This window comes from Melitaea cinxia, chromosome 24 (assembly GCF_905220565.1).
Source record: "Melitaea cinxia chromosome 24, ilMelCinx1.1, whole genome shotgun sequence".
NCBI lineage: Eukaryota > Metazoa > Arthropoda > Insecta > Lepidoptera > Nymphalidae > Melitaea > Melitaea cinxia.
Window position 1 is genome coordinate 3,444,689 of NC_059417.1, and position 26,009 is coordinate 3,470,697.

The 26,009-nt window shown below is 34.4% G+C and overlaps 1 protein-coding gene across 1 annotated transcript in view; it reads right to left on the bottom strand.

The window, feature by feature from the left end:
- LOC123665777 (microtubule-actin cross-linking factor 1) overlaps window positions 1–26,009 on the bottom strand; it is a 222,973-nt gene that overhangs the window by 108,531 nt on the left and 88,433 nt on the right. Inside the window, exons 6-21 of the mRNA XM_045600037.1 lie at window positions 16,183–16,376; window positions 15,474–15,559; window positions 11,662–11,849; window positions 10,921–11,052; window positions 10,415–10,584; window positions 9,656–9,877; window positions 9,126–9,330; window positions 8,704–8,808; window positions 8,407–8,525; window positions 7,852–7,996; window positions 6,899–7,015; window positions 5,809–5,933; window positions 4,595–4,823; window positions 3,803–3,982; window positions 2,462–2,554; window positions 1,214–1,388 (exon numbers count right to left, since the gene is read on the bottom strand). Coding sequence (XP_045455993.1) covers window positions 1,214–1,388; window positions 2,462–2,554; window positions 3,803–3,982; window positions 4,595–4,823; window positions 5,809–5,933; window positions 6,899–7,015; window positions 7,852–7,996; window positions 8,407–8,525; window positions 8,704–8,808; window positions 9,126–9,330; window positions 9,656–9,877; window positions 10,415–10,584; window positions 10,921–11,052; window positions 11,662–11,849; window positions 15,474–15,559; window positions 16,183–16,376 — 2,485 coding nt within the window. The remainder of the gene's footprint in view (window positions 1–1,213; window positions 1,389–2,461; window positions 2,555–3,802; window positions 3,983–4,594; window positions 4,824–5,808; window positions 5,934–6,898; window positions 7,016–7,851; window positions 7,997–8,406; window positions 8,526–8,703; window positions 8,809–9,125; window positions 9,331–9,655; window positions 9,878–10,414; window positions 10,585–10,920; window positions 11,053–11,661; window positions 11,850–15,473; window positions 15,560–16,182; window positions 16,377–26,009) is intronic.

The following is a 26,009-nucleotide window of genomic DNA, read 5'->3' on the forward strand; positions in this document are numbered from 1 at the left end:
TTAAGTGACACAATGATACACCTAAAATAAATTGCAGGACAAATCCTTTGAAAAAAAAAATTACTTTAGTAAAAAATAACTTGCAATAAATCTTGAACTATCGGAATCAATAACTGTTATAATTAATACGTCTTTTTCCGTATAAATATTAATAAATGTTTTTTTATCTGAAAATGTTTACACCTCAAGGTCGATCTAAGACAAAATTGCTCCAAATTAAGGTAATTGATCACGAGCAGACCCAATTGTAGCAAAAAGTTAGGAATGATTGCGTGAGAAACGATACAGTACGTTAAACTGAGCGTGGTCGTTAGAATTCTGCACTTCTTATGGGAATTAGATAAGGTTTTATAAATTGTAAATCTATTCAATAACTATGCCATATATAATAAACGCCTAAAATTGTAATTATAATAAAAAGTAGCATCAAAAAATTTAAGAACAATTAACCTCCAAATAAATTATAAAAAAAAAAAACGAGTGAGCCTTAGACGATACGACTGAAGCATGTCTTACGAAACGTAACTCTCTCTCTTTCTACCTTCACTAACTTACATCTTCCTTTCAACTTCCGTTCGCCTCACCCGATCACACTTTTCGCAACGCTCTCATCACGCATTCACCAGCTTACCCCCCGAGTGAAGCGTGCGTAAAGAAAGTCAGACGACTTCAAAAACGAGCTGTTGACCAGGCCTGGCACGAACAAGAGGCACTCAAAATCAAAATCAAAAATAGCTTTATTCAAATAGGCTCCAAGAGCACTTTCGAATCGTCATTTTACAAATTAAAACTTTAAAAATAAATTATTATTTTTGTAAAAGTGAAGCTACCACCGATTCGGAATGTAGATTCTGCAGAGAAGAATCGGTAAAAAACTCCGCAGTTACTCTTTTGAAAATCTTAATATATATAAATCTCGTGTCACAATGTTTGTCCTCAATGGACTCCTAAACCACTTAACCGATTATAATAAAATTCGCACACCATGTGCAGTTCGATCCAACTTGAAAGATAGGCTATATTTTATTTTGATATATTAATTGTTATATTTAAGAAAAAAATAAAGAAGGCGGTACAAAGTTCGCCAGGTCAGCTAGTAATATATAAACTGTGTTTTAGTACAAAATTAGAAACATGTTGCATGAAATACAGCGACACTAAGTCCACACATCTTTATCAACTATGTAATCCTGCACCGAGTAAGGGGACTCACCCTCGGCGCGGGCGCGGCGCTCGAAGTCGTCGAACAGGCGGTTGACGTCGTCGATCTCGCGCCGCAGCCGCCGCAGCTGCGGGTCGGCCGCGTCGCCCTCGGCCAGCAGCTTCTCCGCGTCTTCGTTCAGAGCGCGCCGGATCGCCTGCCGCTGCTCCGCGCCCATCGCCACGAACTATGCACACACACATATAGCATACCACATCTTCTCTGTTGCTAGAACTCTCACTGAGCAACTCTACTGAACTTTTCACTGAGGTAGGGCACAGCAGGAATTTCCTGCTCAAAATATGGAGCGGCCCGACTGGGGTAGTACCTCGACCTTACAGAAGATCACAGCTAAATAATACTGTTTTCAAGCAGTATTGTGTTCCTGTTGGTGAGTAAGGTGACCAGAGCTCCTGGGGGGATTAGGGGTTGGGTAGGCAACGCGCTTGCGATGCTTCTGGTGGTGCAGGCGTCTATAAGCTACGGTAATCGCTTACCATCAGGTGAGCCGTACGCTTGTTTGCCGACCTAGTGACATAAAAAAAAAACACTCTCTCTCTCTCTAACACACAAACACACATATATAAGCACACCTTCCTAAGTTACTAAATTTTCACGGTCACTGATAAACACCTATTTTACGGGATTCACAGCGATTGTCATTTTGAAATTCCCGTTATTTCGGCGATGTTGCAGACGCTATGGTTAAGGATGATGACGCCCGTGACCATGGCATGTTCAAAGTCGCCGAAATAACGGAAATTTTAAAATGACAAACGCGCCAGTGCCGTTGTTAAGAGACATATTTTAATTGAAAAATGAGTTCATACTACGAATAGACTACGAATGGACTACGAATTATTAATTAGCCGATATTATCATCTAGGTTCATGGGCTGTGGTCGCTTAATTCATACATCTTAATTTAACACATAATGACCATTAAGGCTGCCCCAAAAATATGTTACTGCTGGATGGTTTATATAATTTTATTTCTTTTGATAAATAACAATGAATATGAATACAAAACTCATCATAGTTTTATATGTTTTAAAAATTCTTCTAAAACGTATCCTACTAAGCTTTACAAAAACAATCATTAGAAGAACAGTAACTATAAAATTCAATGCATATGCATGCATAACACGAAGGAAACCTAATCCATCATAACAAATACTTCCGAACTTCTCACTTCGTTAACAGAATAATAACAATATAATAATAACTTTGAGAACTTTATTTATATTCTTTATTTACTTACTTGGGGGAAGTCCCATCCTTTAACCACCTTGATAGTGGCGAAGATCATGTTCTGTCTCATCCTCAGTTGTTTTCTCTGCCATAGTTGTATGATCTTGAGGAATAAAAATAAAATAACAATAAGCACTATATACTCGTCATATACCCATACACATAGCGCACACATCGCGAACCGCGAGAGACTGAATCGATTATATAAACATAAACATAATTATCTTAATGAGACATTGAATCTGTCTTTTTGACACATAATACTATTATTAATGAATTTTGAAGTTCAGATCAGTCCAGTCTATCGCAGGCCATTGCTCGACACAGGCCTCCACAAGTTAGCGCCAAAAATGGCGCAAACTCATGAGTTTTGCCCATAGTCACCATGCTGGGGAGGCGGGTTGGTGAATTTCGACGTGAAATTGTTCAAATGTGTCTTATTTAGATTATTACAAATAACCTATTAATATATACATTTTTATAAACATTACTTTAAAAATTTATTTGTAATTAAAAATTCGATAATAAAATTCTAACTTATCATAATACTTAGAAATTATGCTACTGTTGTTCAAGACGAATATCTCTTTTCATTTTTATTTTTCTTTCACATTTCTAGTTTTTTACAAAAGCAATAGACTGACATATTTAGCATTTGTTCGTTAACGTTTCTTCTTAAAAAAAAATCGATTTCAATTTACATCGACAACTTCAGTACACATCAAAACTAAAGATAACTGAAAAAAACTATTCGTCTGATCTGGCTCATCTCGATCGTCGTTACGACTGACGAAGAGTTATGAAATAATATACATTAAAAAAAAAAAACGAGTGTGCTTTAGACCACACGACTGAAGTAAAACTTCTTTAGCAATGGGCCTGCACAATAGGCCTGCACTGTCTTATCGACACCAGCAATTTATACTAAGCTAACTCATAAAAGTGAACTTTACAATTGATGCTTATAAAAAGGAAAAACGTGATATCTTTTATATTAATTAAGAAACCTATTTAAATTTTGGTATCTAATAGTTAATCTATTCATTGCAATTTCACATTTTTTATTATTACAAAAAAAAAAACACATTATTCAAGTTGCATTAGGAAAACCAACTTATCGAAAATTCGAGTTGGCATAGTATAAATTGTTAGTGTCGAGATATCCGAAGCGTAACTGGCTATGAGAGAAAGAGAGAAAAAATGTGTACTCGCATCTCTCTCTCTCTTGCTCCGCCCGATCATACGCTTTCGTCACGCATTCACCAGCTCACTCCCCAAGTCGAGCGCGCAAGGAGAAGTTTTACTCCATATAATGAATCTAACAGAAGTGTATAAATGTGCAGGCGCTGACCCTGTCGTAGGCGGCGCGCAGCGCGGCGGCGGCGTCCAGCGCGTCCTGCGCGGGCGGCGGCAGCGCCAGCACGGCGCCCGGCAGCTGCGCCTCCGAGCCCGCGCCGCCCAGCCGCACGCGCCAGCGCACGCGCCCCGCCGTGTCCAGCACCGTCACCGCGCAGCCGCGCTCCACCGCCACCTGCGCGCGATGCGGTTACTGCTCGCTCTCACCGAAACTATGTATATAGGGGCTCTACTCTCATTGTTATGTAGGTACGTTAACGCGCTTGTACGCGCAAATGATCGTCACACGTAGTGAATGCCTGAGTGTGTGTGTGCCTGTGTGTGTGTGTGTGTGTGTGTCTGTCCTGTGTGTATCTCTCTCTCTCTCTGTGTGTGTGTGTGTGTGTGTGTGTGTGTGTGTCTGTCCTGTGTGTATCTCTCTCTCTCTGTGTGTGTGTGTGTGTGTGTGTGTGTCTGTATGTGTGTGTGTGTGTGTGTGTGTGTTTGTGTCTGTGTGTGTGTGTGTGTGTGTGTTTGTGTCTGTGTGTGTGTGTGTGTGTGTCTGTATGTATGTGTGTGTGTGTGTGTGTGTTTGTGTCTGTGTGTGTGTGTGTGTGTTTGTGTGTGTGTGTGTGTCTGTCTCTCTCTGTGTGTGTGTGTGTGTGTTTTTGTCTCTGTGTGTGCGTGTGTTTGTGTGTGTGTGTGTCTGTCTCTCTCTCTCTGTGTGTGTGTGTGTGTGTGTGTGTGTGTGTGTGTGTGTGTGTGTGTGTGTGTGTGTGTCTGTCGTGTCGTGTCCAGCGGTACGCACGTTGGCGTGCTTGTAGGCGCACACAGTCTCGGCGCGCAGCGGGCGCGTGAGCGGCGCGCGGCGCAGGCGCACGGGGCGCACGCGCGCCGCGTCGTCCGCCAGCCGCGCCACGGCCGCGCCCTGCTCGTTCAGCTCCTCGCGGAGCTCCTGCATGCCCTTCAGCAGCCGCTCTCCTTGGTCCAGCGTGAATTCCGACTGCGAGAACGTCGTGTTCAGCGCCTCCTCGCGTCTGGGAACGAACGAGGCGTTAGATTTTTCAAATTAAAAATACATTTTTTTACGAATATTATTGATAGCAAAAAAAACTTAAATTTAATTTAATTATTATATTTTTTAAGTCTCATTAATTATAAAACTTTTAACCAAAGATACAAGTAATACGTCAAGTGAGTTTTTTATTCTTTATACGTTTAGGACTCTATTTATTTTTGTACGGGTTAACGCACATTGAGCAATATGATTGTCTTGCAAATTAATAACCTCTTTAATTTAGCTGATTTATTACGAAATTTTTATTTTACTGATACAGATTTCTAATGAAATTGATATTTGTTTGCTACGAATGACGTCAAATGACGTCTGTACTTCTGCCTATATGTACTCAAAATAATCTTAATAAATTTAGTGTTAGATTGACCTTCATTGGGTTTGGTTTCTCTCATACCTTTCCTCACATGTCATCTCTCACTCAACCATAGACTGTACCATACAGTTTTTTGGTCCTTCGAGCCGGATCCTTGCTGTGCAAAACAATCAAACCACCTGATGATAAGCGGCTACCATAGCCTATAGACGCGGGCAACACGAGAAGCACCATGAGCTCGTCGCCGACCCTACACCTACCCCAGACATTCTCCAGGAGCTCTGGCCATCTTACTGACCACAGGGACACAACATTACTTGAGAGCAGTATTATTTGGCTGTGATCTTCTGTAAGGTTGAGGTCCTTACCCAGACGGGCCGCTCTAGACTTTAAGTACGATATTTCCTGCTGTGCCCTACCTCAATGTTATTGATGATGATAAATCCTTAATTTTCTAAAATTAGTATCTTCGTTCTCATATTTTTTGATTACTGGTAACTGAATAATACAATTTATGACCTTATTCTATACAAATTTTAATTTAGTATCATTAGAATTTAATATTATAACTAAGCGCCGCTAGAGACAGATTAATATTTTAACAATAGAAGATGTAAAAAAAAAAAATTACTTCTGTATCCACTTCTCCGCCTCCTTAACTTGTTCGAAGAAGTTGTAATAGTGCGTCGTGTGCTTCAGATGCGTCTCAAGACAAAGGGTCAGTTGCAGGACCCACGCCCATTGCGACTGCATCACCTAAAATAATACATCAATATAAGAAAACATACTACACAACACCATAACTAACAATTTAATTTGTGCAATTTTAACTGACGTCACAAGAAATATGATGTGCTAAATTTCTACATTTGTTAAGTTTTTTGTTATCAATAATTGTGTTTGCACGCAAACGAAAAAAAAAAAACCGACTTCAATTACATCGACGAGTAATACAACGTAGATCGACGAAAAAATAGTCAAGTAACTACGCGCTATCAAAGATTACTCAAAAAGTAGTTATCAGATCTCGATAAAATTTATATGTGACCACATGATAAATACCAGCTTTCGATTAAATTAAAAATTATCGATTCGATCTCGATTTCTCTGGGATCCCATCATCAGATCCTGGTTTCCTTATCATGGTACCAAACTAGGGATATCCTCTTTCCAACAAAAAAAGAATTATTAAAATCGGTACATCTAGTAGTAAGTTATGCGATATAATACAACGTAGGTCGACGAAAAAAGCGTCAAGTAAAAACGCATTATTAGATATAACTCGAAAAGTAGTTGTTAGATCTCAAATAAATTTAAATGGGACCAATTGGCACACACCACCTTTCGATTAAAACAAAATTTGTCGAAATCGGTCTACACAGTCAAAAGTTCTGATGTAACATACATAAAAAAAAAAAAATACAGTCGAATTGAGAACCTCCTCCTTTTTTGGAAGTCGGTTAAAAATAATCTGTTATTTTTATGCAAAAGTAATCGAAGTAAAATATCTCTTGACAAAAGCAAGATTAAATAGATTACATTCGTAAACTATCGTAAACTATTTTATCGGCATTGGTCTTATAAGGGCAATAGCATCCTCAGTTTCTATCTTATAGCTTATAACTTCAAGAAGACAACAACAGAATTGTTCCATATTTATATCCATAAATGTAGCGTAAACAAACTTATTTTGAAGATATTTTATCTGTGACTAAACAAACCTGTAAGTGGGCTTCGATAGTTTTTGTCGCGGGGTGGTGTTGAGCTATGAGCGCTTCACCGCGGTCGATCACGTTGCTGAACTGTAGTTCCCTCTTCTCGAGCGATGACATCAATTGCTATAGAAAAAAGAACCTTATCAGCAAACACTTAAAGTCGAACATTCCATAACTATACAAACAAGCATGAAAGAAAATAGCAAAAGAATACAATCAAATGTAAATGAAAATCGGTGTAAAACAAACCTCTCTATCGTCTCCAAATGAATGCTTGCACAGAAAAAGAAATAAAATGTAAACAAAATTAAAACAACACCAATGATCTCGGGAGCTATTGTGATTTGATGGAGTGTTTTCATGAAAATAGGTGAGATTCAAAAAAGTATTTACAATTTAAATTTGTTTAGCAATGCTCGTGAAGGCATTGCTGCACCTGTTCTTTAGCTGAGCTATAAGCTAGTGCACTTGGCATTCCAAGGAAACTAGAAATAAAAATTCATCTGACATTCCTGCAAACCTATTATTGAGGTTATGTCTCATTTACACTATTTAATTCTAAGAATTTAGTAGTGGGTTAGAGGAGATTAATAATAATAATTAATGTCTAAGATAATTGATTGATTGGTTAATTCAGCCTACAACGTCCCACGGCTGGGCATGGGCCGCTTTCTCCGTTTAGGAAAAGAGTTTCAATTCACAATATTGTGCTGCGGATTGGCGGCGGACCCACAATATACTCTACTATGAGTAAGGATTGGATATCAGGTCTCTTTGATAACAACCGAGACCAGGCAGCACTACACCAGAGCGTTGTCCAGATAATTGCACAGAATTTTCTTCGTTCGAACGGTATTTGAGGATATTTTCGAGAATGAAATTGCTCCCGACTTACGGGCCACTATGGGCCTATACACTAACTTATCCAACGTGACAGTAAGCGAGTGGGGGGGGGGTACCTCGTAGTAGTGCTGCACGGCGGGCAGGTTGATGTGCGGGTCGGCCCAGTCGCGCGCCAGCTCCACCTGCTCCTTCTCGTTGAGCCAGTTCAGCTCCGCCGTCGCCGACTGCAGGAACTCCTGCAGCGCGTCCAGCTCCGACATCCTGGACAAACATACATATTACCTTGCTGAAATTCCATTCATTAATGGCTTCCAATATTGCCAAATAGTACCGCCACTTCATTTTACATGCTTACAATCTGAAATTGGGTAATTATATTTCTTCATAGTAATGAAAAGTCGGCACCGTGGATTAAAAAAAAATATAAAAATTTGAAAATATTTTGATATCACGAAAAGTTTTTTACGTTTAAAATACAATAAAATAACTTATAATAAGATAATATGAGTTGGAAAATAATTTTGAAATATTTCATCGATAATATTTTGCTGCCCAAATAAGTATATATTTGGTTTTTATAAAAAAAAATCACGAGAACCAATAAGTTTTTAGTAAAATTTATTGATAGAAAAGTATTAATCGAGAATACAAAAGAATACTCTACTACATACCGTTTAGTGCTAGTTGACAGCAGTTCAGCGTATAGCTTCTGCAGTTGATTCAAGTGCTGGGTGTATAGATTCAATTCCTCGCCATTGAAATTCGATCGGTTATGAACACATTGTTCCACCTGATAAGCATAAAGTAAAATATTTGAGACAAAATTATGCCAATTTTTTTTTAATCAATTTTGTAAGTTATTGGCCTTGTCATATTTTCATACACATTTTTAACTTTTGGATCCTGTGGTTTTTACATCTTTTTTTACCCTAGAAAAGTACCCATAAAAAAATTAAAAGGTAACTTACCTTGGAATGGAACTGGTCGATTTGTTTGTGTTCTCGTTGGTGCTTGTCTGACTCGTGTTGTACTGAAGGCAGGTCTGATCCATACTCGGCTTCGTTTATTTTTTTCTAGAAGAAATAAATATAATATAAATTAACATACTTTGAAAGCTAGACAAATTCCAGCTTAGTATTTAATTGATTGAAAATGTAAAAAAAAAAAATTACCATTTGATATTTTTTTTTTTAAATAATAATATGAAACTTCAACTCAGTAAAAGTTTATAAAAAGGAGAGTTTGTTTTGCGTAACTGACCATATTCTTATTTTAATTGTAAAGTGAGGATTTCATAACCCAGATGCCTAGAAAATCTTTTTTCCTTCTCTTGAAGTTATTAAAGATTAAGACAAAGAAACAATAATATTAAAATGTATGTTGTACATACCAATTTCTCCTTGCACCATTTAGTCGCTTCATGTAGTTGCTGGAACTTAGGGTCAGCATCGTGAACTCTGGTTTCCAGAACAGTTCTGGTTTCCCTTCTAACGGTTGTCTGTTGTACTGGCATTCGTACTGATGATAATCTTGGCACAAGGCGTCCGGTAAACGCTTGCCGAGCGTTCAACCATCTATCGTGGACTTGTTGGACTCTGAGGAAAAATATTTCATTTCAATTATTCAATGAAAAAAAAAAACTTTTGAATCTATTTGGAAAAATATTTCAGCACTACATTTACTTACTACTTATGCAGTGCATGAACAAGATTATTACTTAATTGGGGCATTATTATACGTCTGAATGTCAAACAGAAAGTTTTAAGACAACTTTAAATTCAAATTGTAATTGGATTTACCAAAATCACATTACGATAGTTTTGTCCAAAAAAAAAAAATAGTTATTAATTTCTACATTTTTATGAACTGCACAAATTCATAATTAAAATTTTTAACCCCTTTGAAATTGAGTTTCCTTACCGTCTGTGTAAATCATTGGCTTGAGGATACCGTCCGTCCCTGAGTGCGTGCGAGTCTTGGAACATTTCCTGTATGGTGTGCTCCATGCTGCGCAGTTCTTGCTCTATTTGTTCTGCAGCCATTTTAGCTTCAGCGGGATGTACGCCTCGTTCGACACGGCGTATTTCGCTTTCTATATGCCTTTCTACGTTGTCTAGACCGCCTTCCGTTTGTTTTATATCTCTGTTAGAAAAGTATACGTGTTTGGGATATGAAATATTTCTTTTAAACCAGAAAAACCACTTATAGTTTATTTCAAGAGAAAACACTCATTTTTCATTTCTTATTTTGTCACAAAAACAATAACAATTCTTTATCCATGTAACAGATAATAATTAACATGCGAACGATATCTTAAATCTCTGCTAAGGTAAACTAAACAATTGGTAATAGCTTAACCTCAGTTGTAAACCTATCTTGTGTCTAAACTACTGCTACTATTTGACAAATTTTTTGTAATTGCTTAGAAATAGTCTGCAGAATATGTGTTATAATTTAGTGCCTTTCGCTTGTGTCCTGGGTATGATATCTAGACGACACTGTACGCAACAGTCACAAATCTGGCTGTTCCGTTTTAGTCGTTTGTGCTTGTGTATTGTGTATGGAAACATCTCTGGAAACATCCAGACCACTGACACAAGGGATAATCCTGTTTTCAGCTGCTGCTGAGTGTGAAGCGCTAAAAATATGTTTATGCTTACGATTACATTTAGTACAAACCTGTGCAACTTTTCAGCTAAGCGCTGCAGCCGTTCGAGGCGTCGTATCTCGTCGGACAGATCTCTCTCTCTCTCCTGCGCTGCCATCAATAGCCTTGCCCAAGCTTGTTCAAGTGCTTCTGGCCGTAATGTCGGTTCCACTTCGATCTCACCCACCGACTCGAAATATTTCTGTGTGGGATTTTTTATTAGTATTAATTTAACCCGAAAAAAAAATGTAAGCTACTTAAGGAAAAAAATTTAAAGATATTTTATCATAATTAGTATTTTAGCGTTGGTATGGTATCATACGAAATCACATTAACGTGAGCTGATATAATTTAGAGAAAATTTCTACGCATTTAGTTAAAGCATCCAAAGAACAGTCTTTTTTAACTTATTAACAACACTTCATAATTACTGCATATACTATTATTATACAATTAATTCAATATTTTATCAAAATAAATTAATACAAAAATGTAGCTTTAAAAAAAATTAAAATCCACTTTTTCTTTGAGCCCCTACCTCTAGTTCCCGGTACAGATGGAACAGTTTCTGCTTCTCGCGCTGTCTCAGCGGCACCTCTTCGTTGCGGAATCTCGTGCTCTCGCTTAGCAACTTTTTCATTTCGATCAAAGTTGACGGGAAAGCACGGTCCTGGTGATTAAGATATCAACGTAAATAGAATATTTTTAATCGTATTACTACGTTGTCTAAGATTTACGACTTATGCTCCGTTAAGTACCAGCCCTAGTCCTGAATATTTTTTAGAGAACCACTAAATAGATATTTGTTATTTTTTCATGTTAAGCGTTACAGTACATTTAATTATATACGATAAGCATAAACTAGGTAAACATTGATGCCAGCTAACATCTCAATTCTCATGACCATGTGTACTGCCTTTCACACAAAGACTCCATCAAATCCACCTGTTAACCTAAATTCTACGATTTTAGTTTATTCCACATATAAGGCGATGAGTAAGGTCAACTATTTTTATACAGCTAGGTTGTCAAACAGCTGATGATTAGCCATTACCGTAGCTTATAGACGCAAGCGTGTTTCCGACCCAATACCCAATCCCCACCAGAAGCTGTGATCACCTTACTCACCACAGGAACACAACACTGCTTGAAAGCAATATTATTTAGCTGTGATCTTCTGTACGGTCGAGGTACTTCAGCAGTCGGACTGCTCCAGATTTCGAGCAGTAGATATCCTGCTGTGCCCTACCTCAGGCTGTTCAGTGCAGCTAGCCCTCACCTGCATCAGCGAGCACTTCTCGTGCAGCCAGGCGCGGTGCTGTGCCGCCTGCTCGGTGTAGGCGGCGGCGCGGCGCTGCGACTCCGCGTCGAAGAGCGGGTGCACCGCCGGCGGCTCGGGGAACGTCTCGTACAGCGACGAGATGTACGTGATGAGCGACTTCTCGTCGGGTTCGTGCGTGTCCACATCTAGAGATGGATTATTAATGTGAAATTCTTGGGCGAGTATAGTTATACCAATTTCCCTCACCATCGTCGTATAAAATAAAAAGTTGTATATATGACTAGGTCAGCAAACAAGCTACTGTCCACCTAATAGTAAGTGGTTATTCCTGCTCCAGGATATTTACTGCTACGGCTACTATCAATAAAAACCATACCATTAGTTTAGAACTTCTTGGACGGTATGAACCACGTTTTATAAGTAGAAAAATCAAAATTGTGTTTCTCGAGCACTTACGCTCATACTGCAGAAAACAGACTATATACATAGATATATAATATATAGATTCGCCATTGATGGCCACGTCAAGAAGGCCAATCTGTAGCCATTTATAGTCTACTAGCTGACCTGGCAAACGTTGTCTTGCCGCTAAAAAAATTTAGGGTTGTATGTATTTTTTAATGTTGTATCATAAAAAAATAAAAAAAAAAATTAGGGGTGGACTACCCCTAACATTTAGGGGGATGAAAAATAGATGTTGGCCGATTCTCATAGATACCGGATAAACACAAAAAATTTCATCAAAATCGGTCAAGCCGTTTCGGAGGAGTATGGCAACGAAAACTGTGACACGAGAATTTTATATATTAGATAACCTTTCCTAATAAATAGGCAATCTAACGCTATAAATATATATTATTGGATACATATATATATTTATAAGGATAGATTTATAAAATTGGATCACCAAATCTTGTGATTAGTACGTTTCAACAATGATCACACTGTGCTGCTTGCTTTGTGGTCACAGTCGAACATTTACAGGCAGAACTAACACATCAAAGTAATAATAAAAATTATTAATAATGAAACAACACAACAACAACTATGAAAAAGGTAGGAATTTGTTACATAACCTATTCATCCTATTCATCAACAAAAAAGTTTGTTTGTTACGCGAAATATGAAATTGAATACATACTTGTAAATTATAATAACAATAAAACAGGTTACATATTTTCGCCTTTTATCAAATGTCGTTCTAATCTTAACGATCGCAATGTTTTAGCGAGACGAATTCCACATAGAAAACTGTAATATTCTTATGCTAAAAAAACTATTCTTAATAGCGCGATGCAAGTCTTTCTAATTAACCAACTTCCAAAAAAGGAGGAGGTTCTCAATTCGACTGTATTTTTTTATGTATGTTACTTCAGAACTATGGACTGGGTGAACCGATTTCGACATTTTTTTTTTAATCGAAAGGTGGTGTGTGTCATTTGGTCCCATTTAAATTTATTTGAAAACTAGCAACAACTTTTCGAGTTATATCTAATAATGCCTTTTTACTTGACTATTTTTTTTTTCGTCGACCTACGTTGTATTATACCGCATAACTTTTTATTGGGTGTACCGATTTTGATGATTTTTAATTAAATCGAAATCCGATGTTTATCATGTGTTCACATTTAAATTTCATCGAGATCTGATAACAACTTTTTGAGTAATCTTTGACAACGCGTACTTACTTGACTATTTTTTCGTCTACTTACGTTATTTTACTTGTCGATGTAATTGAAGTCGATTTTTTTTTCGTTTGCAAGCAAATACAATTATTTAAAAACATTAAGAGTTATTTTATAAAATAAAATGCAACAGTATGCACGGACGAGGTTGAAAATCCATTGTCTTGTTTTCAATAACGGCCTCAGAATGAAAATGATTACAAATAGGACGAAAATTACGACGATTATTTTAATATCGTTGCGTTGTCGCTTATCGCATGCATCGCTGTGCCCTTACGAGACGGAGCAATTATTTACGCTAGGCACGGTGGAGGCGTGTGCGAAAACTAAATTGTTATTGTACCGAGACTTTGGTTTATAAGAGATAATTTACAAGAAAAATACTAAGAAGTAAATCATGGAGCGTGGAATCCTCACTTACCCACTTCAATTAGAACTTTTACGAACTTTTTATCACTATAGAAGCTCTTTTGAAAATAAACGGCGACATTTGTAGTTTTAGACGCCTTGATGATTCAATATCTACTGCTGCGATTTTATGACTCACAGCATCAGGTTATATAGTCCACATAACAGCCGGATAACCCAAATTTAATAAATAAAAGAAATGTTAAAATAATATTGCAATAGTTAAGATCAGACAATTTTGTTTTTGTTCTAAACCCAACTAGCAATAACGGAACCTTTTTAGAACCTAATCCTGATTGAAAATGTAAAAGATGAATACAAAAGATTTAAAGAACAACTTACTAAAATTGTTAAAACAAATGATCTACAAGAAACACGCATAGTAACAAGTCTCAAAAGATATGAATATCGAAAGTCAAGTTCAAAACAATTAAATCAATAATAATCACATCGTTGTTTCCGATCATAGATAATAATAATACGTCAGTAACGACACGACACTTGAATTCTATATTCATCTATCACAAACGAACAATAGGTCGTAAAACGCATTACTAACCTAACCTGCGGGTGAGCAATTCAATAGAATGAAGTGTTAAGAAGAGTTTGGTTGCTAAATGATCCTGAACTGAGCGGTATTATTTTTTCAATTATAAAAGTTGTTTCTCACGGATTCTTCCGCATTGAATTATTTAATATTTATAGAATGGAATTTGTTCGCATGGTGATTCTAGATCTCATAGAGGCGATTATTCTATATTTCGCACCAAAAGTAGAATAAAATGTTTCATGCTTTTGAATAATTATAAAGTTACATTTGTTATTAGGTATATTTATTTAAGGCATTGCTATAACGAACAAAAAAGTTACACCTGACAAATTTAAGGAAATACATTTAAAAAGTTGGTTTATTTCTCGATGATTCGATAGCAGTAACTGAAAGCCTCGGCAATGGTATACCATATACTGTTCTGAGTAAAGAGGTTATGGCGGTTATGGCCTAATAGTAGTAATGATTAAACTACCAGTTGTCTTTTACAATTACAAAATAAAGCTTATAATTCCAAACTACGTATTCTCTGCGTACCTATATCGTTCATGTATATATAAAATGAATACATATAATATATTTAGAGGAACTTTGAGATCACCTTAAAGAAACTAGGAAGAAAACTCAAAATATTTTAATCATCCGACTGTTGTATGTCACGCATAATAAATCTTAATACATGAGTACAACACATCTCCAAAGCAATTTGGTATCTTCCCCGTCGATGCGGAACGATAAAATTACAAGAGTTATCTACGAAGAGTTTGAAAAACACTTCTGTTCACAGACAGTAGAGAGAGAGAGAGTAGGTATGAAATTTTAAATAGGATTAGAAAGTGTAAATAATTTCTATTATTTTAGGTTCCATGGTGCATTGTAGTTTATGTATAGCATTTCTTACAAAATAACTACACTAATTTACCCATATTATACAAAGAGTGTAGTGTATTTTAATAGAATTAAGTAACTATTTTAACTGTTCCTGTCACCGAAAACTTTAATGTTTTTCAAATTATCTCCGTATCGATCAACAGGTTCTCTTTAAAAGCCTGCTTACTGAGGAAAGTTATAGGCTATTAAACATGAAGTTATGACCCGCGGGAGGCGATCAGAAAATATAACGACTAATATGTATGATACCACCGTCTATTCTAAAATAAACTTACCTTCAGGATCCAGTAACCTGGTGACGCCATATTCTTTCTCGACGACGTGGAACGCAGTCTCCAAACGCTCACGGACTTGTCTTGATCTGTAGAAAAAAAAAAGGGTTTTGTAAGGAAAAAAGCTAAATTTTGAGAAAATTTAAATTTGAAGAAAGGTATTCTTTCTATTTTGAAGTAAAAAATACAATACCTAATTAAATACTGTCTTAGAAATCATATGGACTTTGATGTGGAACAATACCTTAACGAAAGTGCTTGTCTCGGGATATGTATATCTTCCGATTCCCTACGATGGAGTATAGCGGAGTCAATGCTTTTTTACAAAATAATAATGAAGCAGATTTAGTCCAGCATTGGATATTTGTAGACTTGGTGTAACTCCATAGTTATTATGGTAAAGCTTATTTGTAGGTAAAATGCAACCCGTAAATGGCTGGCTTGACCACACTTAAAAACAGATTTTCTATTCCATCCCGTTCTCAGCCACGTCCTACTTCTCTGCGCTTCTTTAATCAGCAATCAATTATGGCAATCAATTATGGCAATGGAATTTACATGGGTTGTAGAGATAATCACTTAACATAGTTAATGTGGAGATGTTGGCTTTGGCTCATTTACTAATCATACATCTTGCCTAGTTATGGGCACCTAGTACAGCTTCGGTCAAATCAGCCATATAAGTCCTAAAACAAATAATGGCGTTCCTTACCTGATATTACGCCAGTCTATCAGATCAGGACGGTTCCTATGTATGAGCGCGTTGAAGGCCAACCCGTCTCGCCACGACGACGTGAAGTCCGCCACCCTAACTCCCGGGTACTTGGCCGTTGATCTCCTCGCCCAACTTAGCAGGGCCTCCCTTGCTGTCACGTTCGGTTCTTGTCCGACTACGATATCTGATATCTGGAAGAGAAATAACATTGTTAAATTATGTTCAAATGGAGTATTTTATAAATTAATTAGACGAAATGATTTTGTGTTTGTGAATGCGAAAAATACCGAAAGCTAGCGCGAGTTAAAATCCAAAAGTATAGAGGCTATCATATCATGATTTTGTAACACATAGGTATAGGGTATAGAAGCGAAGTAATAAACATAAACATCAATTAATTTAACGAATATTAAAACTTAAAGCATAGGCGAAATATTAAAGTGCGGTCCTTTGGAAAAACTCCTATACAAGATGTTAAGTTCCATTGGGGATCCTGATAGAGAGATTGAGATCGAAAAACGCTCAGATAAAAATTGTATTTTAACGTATCGAACTTGAATAAAGTATTCGGAATCCCTGTTTCAAACACACAACAGTTTACAATAACTTCCCATTAATCATTGTTTTTTATTTTGATCTATCTGGAACTTTCAGCAAGGTGGTTTTACGCGGTTAGAAATTTCTAACAAATTTCGAAACTAACATACAACTTGAAAAAGTTTCAATATAACGATGTAAATTAATTCTTCATTAAATCCTTCGATATTTCACCACTCTAAGATTATCCGAAAATAAGTTTCATAAAAACGTAGAACACTTATCGGAAAGTAATTTACATAAAAACAATATCTCTATTAAGCAGATATTATCGATGAACGCCTGAGAAAGAATCCAATTAAGCTGTCTTGTTTTACAATGGACAAACTTGTAATACGAAATTATTTGTTACATAGAAAACCGAACCTTAAACTTACGCAATACGACATAATTTCATTTAAAATACTAACGTTTCAAATGTCTCATATTGTACGAGTACATTAGAAGAGCTTGATATTTCATTTAAAAATTACGATATTAAGATGTTATGTTAAATTGAGAAGTAAAACTTGAATAGGTAAGTAACAACAGCTTTCAAATTAATATTAATAATAGTTCTAATATTTTCATTGTGTTCATTTTTGTCTCAAGTTTTGACAATTTTATCAAACATTTTATTGCTCGACATAAATAAACAAGTAAAAACCCCCCATCAAAATCATGACAAAAATAATATGCTATATATTACTATTTATCGTAATACGTAACTCCAGTCAAACGCGAGTTTCCGCAGTCAAAGTCAGTCAAGACCGAAAAATAGCCATCTAACCATCTATATAAAAAAGAATGTTTGTCTGTATGTTCTTTATAGAATCGTAAACTATGCATAAGATTATGTCATGATCTTCAGTAAAGTGTTGTGCATGAGCCCAAAAAGGTTTACGGGCGCAGGGTACAGTTAGTTTGTTATATTATATCAATAATGCTCTTTGAGTTTCACCATTGTATCAAAATAAGCAATTAGTATCGATTTAAAACTTTGATAATTCAATCATGACCAGAACACAGAAATGAGTTTTCTAATAAACTATCCTATGAACAAAATTAACTAAAGCATTTCAATTTGAAGTGAAATTACTTCGCGGTCATAAGCTAAATCTGACGCCCTCCTATCGAGTTCAAACTAACGCCTGTATGATTCATGGTATGTTAAAATACACTTGTTCTGAATAGCATCCGCTAAAATATCATTCATATGGATGTATTATTAAACTTCTGAGGATACAAGGCTTAAAAATTGAAATAGAAAAATCACATCATGAATTTTGAGACTAGTGATGACTTGAGCCGTAGATTCGATAGTGAAAAAATTCAAAACTGCTCAAAATAACAAAAATCTTATTAAGCCCTTATTTATAACTATCGACCATAGAATTAAAAAAGACATCAGACATATTTTTTTCTAATACTGCTATAACAAAGTAATTATAGCAAAATTTGTATAACAATAGAGATATAAGATTTTTCTATTAAGACAAGCGCGACTGATTTCAACAATCATATTAAATATAAAATAAAAACTTTATGGGATACTCTTTGAAGAATAACAATACAAGTAAATTACATGAGATCAGAAATTCTATTTTTGATAAGTTTTCTTCACCGTTTAATAATAGAAAAGATCAAACCATTATTACTAGGCTCCGTATTGGTCACACAAACATGACCCATGTATTATGAAAAAGATTAGTAAACCAAAATGTAAATGCGGGATGGATCTAAAAGTAAAACATATTCTAGTAGATTATCAGGCCTATAATAGAGATAAATCAACAGGTAACCTACCTAATAACTTAAAAGATTGTTTAACTGAAAATGGCCTTATACAGATAGTTAACTTTTTGAAAAAGATAAAGTAACTATATGATGATAAGTACAAGACTATATAAATATTATTTTATTGTAGTCGCTAATGACCTTAGCTGTTAAAAAGCCACTTACACGATAAAATAATACACGAAGAATATATTCCCTAAATAATTTATACCTATACCAAACTTTTTAATAAACAAAATAAAATTACACTTCACAAAAAACACATACACACAACAAACAATTATGTGTGATACATCAAGCTTAATTGAATTTTTATCTGTTGAATAACCGTTATCCATTATATAGCTTTATCGGCAACTTATAAACGAGCCTTTAGTATAAGTCAATAAAGATAATTGTTTATGTATAACATTTTGATTGAAAATGTCAACGTCTTGAGAATTTCTCGGTGAGTCCTGAATATCTGGCGCTTGGAACTAGTCCAGGAACAATTTTAAACTTCACTATGAAGAAGCAAGCATGTTTGACTAAGTCCATGCAAAAAACTTAAAAAAATTATAAATATTAATTATCATAATTTTTCCAAAAAATTGAATTCTGTAATACGACACTGATTTTTAAAACAAACTTGTTTTGTTGGCTATAAATTGTTCTTAATAATTACTATATATAAAATATATATATACGGTCGAATTGAGACACCCACTCCTTTTTTGAAGTCGGTTAAAAAGTCAATAAATATAATACCAAGTGAATATATGTATTGAGTTCTGCGTGAAACCTGTCTGGACGTATGTCCAAAGCCCACGCGAGCGAACCGCTGACTAAAGAGGTCATAAATAAAAATCCATACTAATTTTATTAAGCTGAAAACTTTGTTTGATTGTTTACACGTGCTAACCCAGGAAGACCTAATCTATATTTAGAATTGAAAAATTTTTTTTTTTTTTTGTTGGATAGTCCATTTACCGAGAAAAGCTGGTGAGGAACCGCGGGGCACAGCTAGTCATAAATAAAATACAATACAAAAAATGTCACGAACATATTTAATTAGTAAAAAACATTATGTTAACTATGATTTATGTAATTATCGCATCACATCTGAAGACATCGTTAATTATACATAATTCAATGACAAATCTCCATTAAGAAAAATGACTTGTAATTGTCGATGTTTATTGAACATGACAATTATTATAAGAACACTGTAATATGTATTAATCATAGTAAAAATTTATTACAGTATTTATGTATGTGTGCATGTATGTAAGTATACGTATGTATTTATTGTTATAATTTTTGTGCGCATGTATTTATACAACATAGCCTTATTTAGATCAAACACACAAAAAATATAGGTATTAGCCTTTTTTTAAAAGAGTAAATTTTGAGTTTCTTGCAGTAGGTCATTCAGTAAAATATGGATTCAATAGCGCTTTGGAAGCCTACTTGAGAGATGACCATGCGTTACGCAAATTTTTATTTTGTCCTCATCTTGTATCGCTAATTGTCAATTTTGTAAGACTTTTCTTACGATCTTAAGTTAGATGCAAAATTTTAGAGAAAAATAATCGTATCAGTCAAGTGTATAGAATTTCAATTACAAAATAAACTACATCAACACCGGTTGCAAAAATCAACACAACAGGTGTCGTTTGTTTCGTATTTACTTCATGTATGTGAGCGAGTGTTATAGTACACAACCTTTCGCAAAACTTGGTTTAGATGCTACCTAAATTGATATGTTTGGCTATTAAAATAGGGTTCAAGTTTCATTAGTCGTTCGGCGTGGGCGTCGAAGTAATGCAATGATGTCATCTGTGCGATGTCAGGGCCTTAACTTAGACGGTTACTTCGTTTTTTTTTCGTAACTTACACGCCGCTTTGGAGTTATGTGATATTTAATATAGACTATACTTTATTCATTTATTTATGTATTGCGCTACTTATTTAAGTATACATGCGTATATACATAGCTATAGCTAGTTAAGTACTCGTACCTACATAGCGTAATAGATCAAAAGCTAAGAGAATCAGAAACTTAGAACTGGTGCCTAAATACCTACGCAATAATAAAATTTGTAATCATCAAAAGAAAATTCTAATGTTTCTTTACAGCGCGACCGCTTTCGAGAGACTAAATAAATTTGCATTTAAATTTTTTTTATTCCAAAGATAGAGAGGTCAAAGACCTTTGAATTACTACTAAATAACAACAAAAATTTTAATACAATGCGAACATTGTCTGTGAAATATGGATCGGATCAGACATCGTACTGAACTATTAATTCATACAAATGTATCTTATATAAAACAGGGTTGCGAATTATAAGAAAAAAAAAATAATGAGAATGAGACAAAATACTTTTCGTAATTACGTTTCGTACACGTACATAATATTATGTTAATTGATATTTGAAATAACTATTGCTTAATGAGGAAGTCACTTTAGTTCTCGCTTTGTTTGTCGTACGTCAAAATAATCATAAGAGCGAAAATGCGAGGGATATCTTGTGGTAATACATAAATATTTATAAAATATTGTCTAACATAAGTAAATTTTATTTCACCTTAACGTTTAGAAACATATTAAAACATAAAACAGAAAATTCGGCTAAAATTTAAATTTATCAATTTATGACAACCCTAATTGCAACTATTGTTACAAATAAACACTATCCTGAGAAAAAAAGTTCGCGAATTAATTCTTTAACTCTTAATAAAATTTCATGCAAACAATAGAGAGATGACGATGTTTTTTTTTTTAAATATAATTATTTAATTTTGATACGAATCTTTTGATATCACTTTTTAAAATTCGCATCATTGTTCACAAGTTCGTAGCGTATGATCTGCTAATTGTTGTAAGAATTAAAATGATAACAATAAAACTGGCTTATTTAATTTGATACAATAACCATTTTTTTATCTTTAATTTCACATTTTTCTTTAAATTTAATTATAATAATTTTCGCTTTTAATATTTGTTTTTATAAAAATGAGGGCAAACGAGCATAAAATAATTTCGGCGCCCATGGACATCTGCAACTCAGAGAACGGCACTTTTGTCAAAACGCACATTACGCATCGCGTACCCGCACCAAGGGATGCTAGATGGAACTTTTCCCTCGTCGAGAGTTGAGTTCGGCGCGAAAAGAGTAGTAAGAATAATTTAGGAATCTCGCGGAATGTTTTTTTTTTTTTTTTTCGAATTTGCCTGGGTGCCTTTAGTTTCGTGCAATGATGGTAGTGAATGAAGACTGGCCGAAGTTAGTATAAAATAAATTAAATTTTTAACATAATTATAAATATAATATAATTCGAAACTTTCCAATTTGAACGAAAGTATTGACAATAGAAGTAATTGCGTTTTCTTGGTACTTTTATTAAGTTTATTTTGATGGTTAAGTATCTAAACTTGAGATAAAAGAAAGAAAATGTACATCTATAATTTATTATTCAAAGTTAGCAGTGTTCCGTTTCAAATTGATTTAAAACTTATATACCCTTGAAAGACGTTGCATTAATTCTATTATAACAAATAATAAATAATTTCATCACATAGCTAAAGTTTTAAGGAGTTTTTAGGTTTTAAGGAGAATTTTATGTTTTTAATCTAAAATATAAAAATGAGTCGCTGAATGTGTTGCTAAGCGCAAACCTCGAGAACGGTTGGACCGATTTCGCTAATTTTTTTTTTAAATATTCCTTGAATTACGAGGATGGTTCTTACGGAGAGAAAAATTCTAAAAAAAAAATAATAAAATTAAAGAATCGACTGTTAGGCGATACGAAGTTCGCCGGGTCAGCTAGTCGAATATAAAAATAAACTTCGAAACTAGTAAAATTAATATTTTTTTTTTGAACATATGACCTCAAACCATAAAATCTTTTATGCAAAACCGCTAGCAAAAAATAATTTAAACTGTATTTTAGAACCAAATTCTCTTCTCAGCGGGTTACTTATTTTTAAATCTTTGTTCTTAAAAAACATCATTTATTGAATGACATTATAACAAAAAAAGCAAGAAAGATCTTAACCTACATACATACATATCAAATCGTTCTGCGTCGTCGGAGTTTTTAAAAGAATATGCATCATGAAATGACTTACATTTTCTAACTATATAAACAAACTAGCCCCGTCTTCGCACGGTTGCAAAAACTATCAGGGTTCCTCTACTATATTATGCATGAATTATACATATAAACCTTCCTCTTGAATCACTCTATTTACTGAAGAAAACCGCATCAAAATCCGTTGCGTGGTTTTAAAGATCTAAGCATACAGACAGCGGGAAGCGACTTTGTTTTATACTATGTAATGATTACAATTTAATTTTGTTCAATTAATATAAATAATTAATATACACACTTCCAAGACAACTCAATGCCAGTTTTTATAGGTAACAGCTGGCTGATACAGATGCATACATACTTTTTTTAAATAAATATTTATTAAAATAATACTCATAAATAAATATAAATTACAGCCAGTAACGTGGATCATACAAATCTTGTAGCAAAAAGCAGTTATTGACTAAACTATAAAAAAAAACCAACTAGAATACAACAAACTTTATGCAATTTCTAGATACGTACCAAAAACTAAATTTGTTGTTTATTGTTTGTTCCGCATTAAATTATTATTAAAACACGAATATACAAATTTCAAGCTACGACCTTCTAGATTGCATTTGGTATAACTTACTAAACAAATCTACATACAAATTAAACGTTATTAGATGAAATAATGATATGAATGAACAATCGCCTTCTAGTTCCCACTTCGCAATCTTATTATAATCTCTTCTTATGTTTAATTAGAATTGTAACGAATCTTAGAAAGCTTTTATGTGACAGTGATGAAGAGTCACATTTAGATAGAACTTTCTTTACGATGACCTCGCCTCAACAGAAAACACAAACATGTTACTTTTCTCACATATGTATAGATTGTATACAGATTATATATACTGTATTTCTAATATACGTAGAACATATAAATATCAATATTAGATATAATATTGATCAGTTGATCTATACCTACTAGCTAAAGGCTGGACAGCAATATGGATCAACTATGTATGTTAATCTAAATATAATATATAATAAATAAATAATAATAATAAACGCTACACTCTCCACGGCTCCCAGTAGGATTTTCTCCTGTGTCGGGGGTCCGGAAACACACACAACACATAAGCACAAACGCCCAGACCACGACAAACATCTATATGGCCAATACAAATATCTGTCGTGAGCGGGGAACGAACCCGCGACCGCCAGCGCAACAGCCATGTCCTGTGACCGCTGCGCCAATGCGTCGTCAGGTCGTCGCAATTTATTTATTATTAAATTTATTAAAAATATCGATTTAAAGTTTGTATTATTCTTCTACGAAGTATTTTTTTCATTAAACTGCGTTTTAGATACTGAGAATTGGTATAACTTTAATTACATCTATGCCTGTTTGTATTCACTGGTCATAATAGCCTCCGCAACACGGTAGCCTGGTAGATATCGCTTTTTAGCGATAAGGGCGCAATTGAACAAAACTAAGACTACTTTGATCTAAATATATTGTATTTGTCTTTTATGTCCAATTAAGAATATTTATTATTATTAATTTTGTAAGAATTATTTTATTAACACTTATAATGATTATTTTATAATTAACGACAAATGCCTTTAAATTAGGTTAAATAGTTCAAAATAGTATCAATTAAAAACAAATCAATTCCTCTTTCCTAAGGTTCAAAATGAATGATTAAGAAAGTAAATATATAGTTTAGCTCTTAACAAATCACTCGTACGAAGCAGTTTATCCAAAAGGCGTGATCACGAAAGCGCCCATTATGTCGGAGACGGTTATCGGATCACGAGTGGAGCTCACGAAAGGAAGACACGATCCTAATAATTTTACTCTGTAACTATACCGTGTTTTATGATTGTAAAAGAGTGATTTAGAGAGGTCTGTTTTAAATATATTTAAATGGAATGTAATAGGCGTTTTTAGTGAACTATTAAACTCGTTTTTATTATTCCTTTGGTAGTTGAATGAATTGAGGATAGATGAGGATTGCTGAAAACCGGGATGTTTGGCGTGAATTCGGGGAGCCCTGCGTATAGCAGTGGACTGTGATAGGCTGATGAGGTGGTGGTAATGATGATGATGTATCAAGTTTGAAAATTTAGTTACCAAAACATGTTAGAAAAATTGTAATAATTATGTATGTAATGTGTTATATTTGATTTAATTTGACTCTACTACCCTCAAATATGTTATGTTGCAATTTAATATCTTATGACTAATTTATAAAGAAATTTTTTATAAATAATATTCGTAATTTATTTCATTAAAATAGGCTTCGATATTATTTAGTAATATATTTAACAACTAACTTTCTGTACACGAAAGGAAACTCAGAGAATAGTCACAAAATAACATCATCATAATCTAATTCCGATTGAAATGAAATCGTGATCACAGCTCGTATTAAATGGAACTATTATAATAATGTATACAAGTTATTATTGAGAAGAATTCCGACGATGAAGTCATCGAAAATAATATTGACATCATGGTATTTGATCATTGAGGTCATTAACAGGTAATCAACGTTTATCTATCGTCTAAATATTTTATTACTAATGATTTTTTTTCGAATTCCGATTCTCGAAATATAATTTTATATTTGCTGGAAATTGTGTTAAAGAACTAAGGTTTATTACCGCTACGTACTATATCTAAGAACCATTTTTAATTATATATCTATATTCGATTTAACTGAATAGAGATCGAATTTTGATGGATTTTGATTTTGATGAGATATGGCACCCAGAAACAATTATTTACGTTAACACAGAATACGCTCTAAGCGGAGTTCCCACGCCCTATAAGAAACTTTTTTCACTACTCAAAACTAGTACACCAGGATATTTCATCGAGTACTTTTACTTATAAGATTAATTGTCTTAATTAACACCCAGTTAAAAACATTAGATCGACTCTATTAATAAACTTTTCAATCAGTATCAACCGGGTCGGAAATCAACGGAAGTTAACGATTTCTACGGAAGCTGTCAACCGTCTAAAATAAAGTAACGTTAGGCCTAACCGTTAGCGTCCAAGTTAATTACAGTTTTAATTTAGTTAAGAGTAATGATTATCAAGATCATCTCTCTATTTTTGATTTTCAACCGTGACAAATTTATTAGCCAATGAGATATTTACTAGCATGATGGCTTAAATTCTGCTATGATTCCTAAGAGTAAAAAGTACCTTCCCAAGCACTGTGAAATTTATTTATTGATTAACAAAACAGTACAATACTTATATTCTTTATTTAAAATAATTTTTATGCTCTTGAATATTTAAAATTTTGATGATAAAACATAAACATACCGCATATCGCTGGAGTTATTTTATTGTATATCTAAATACCAAG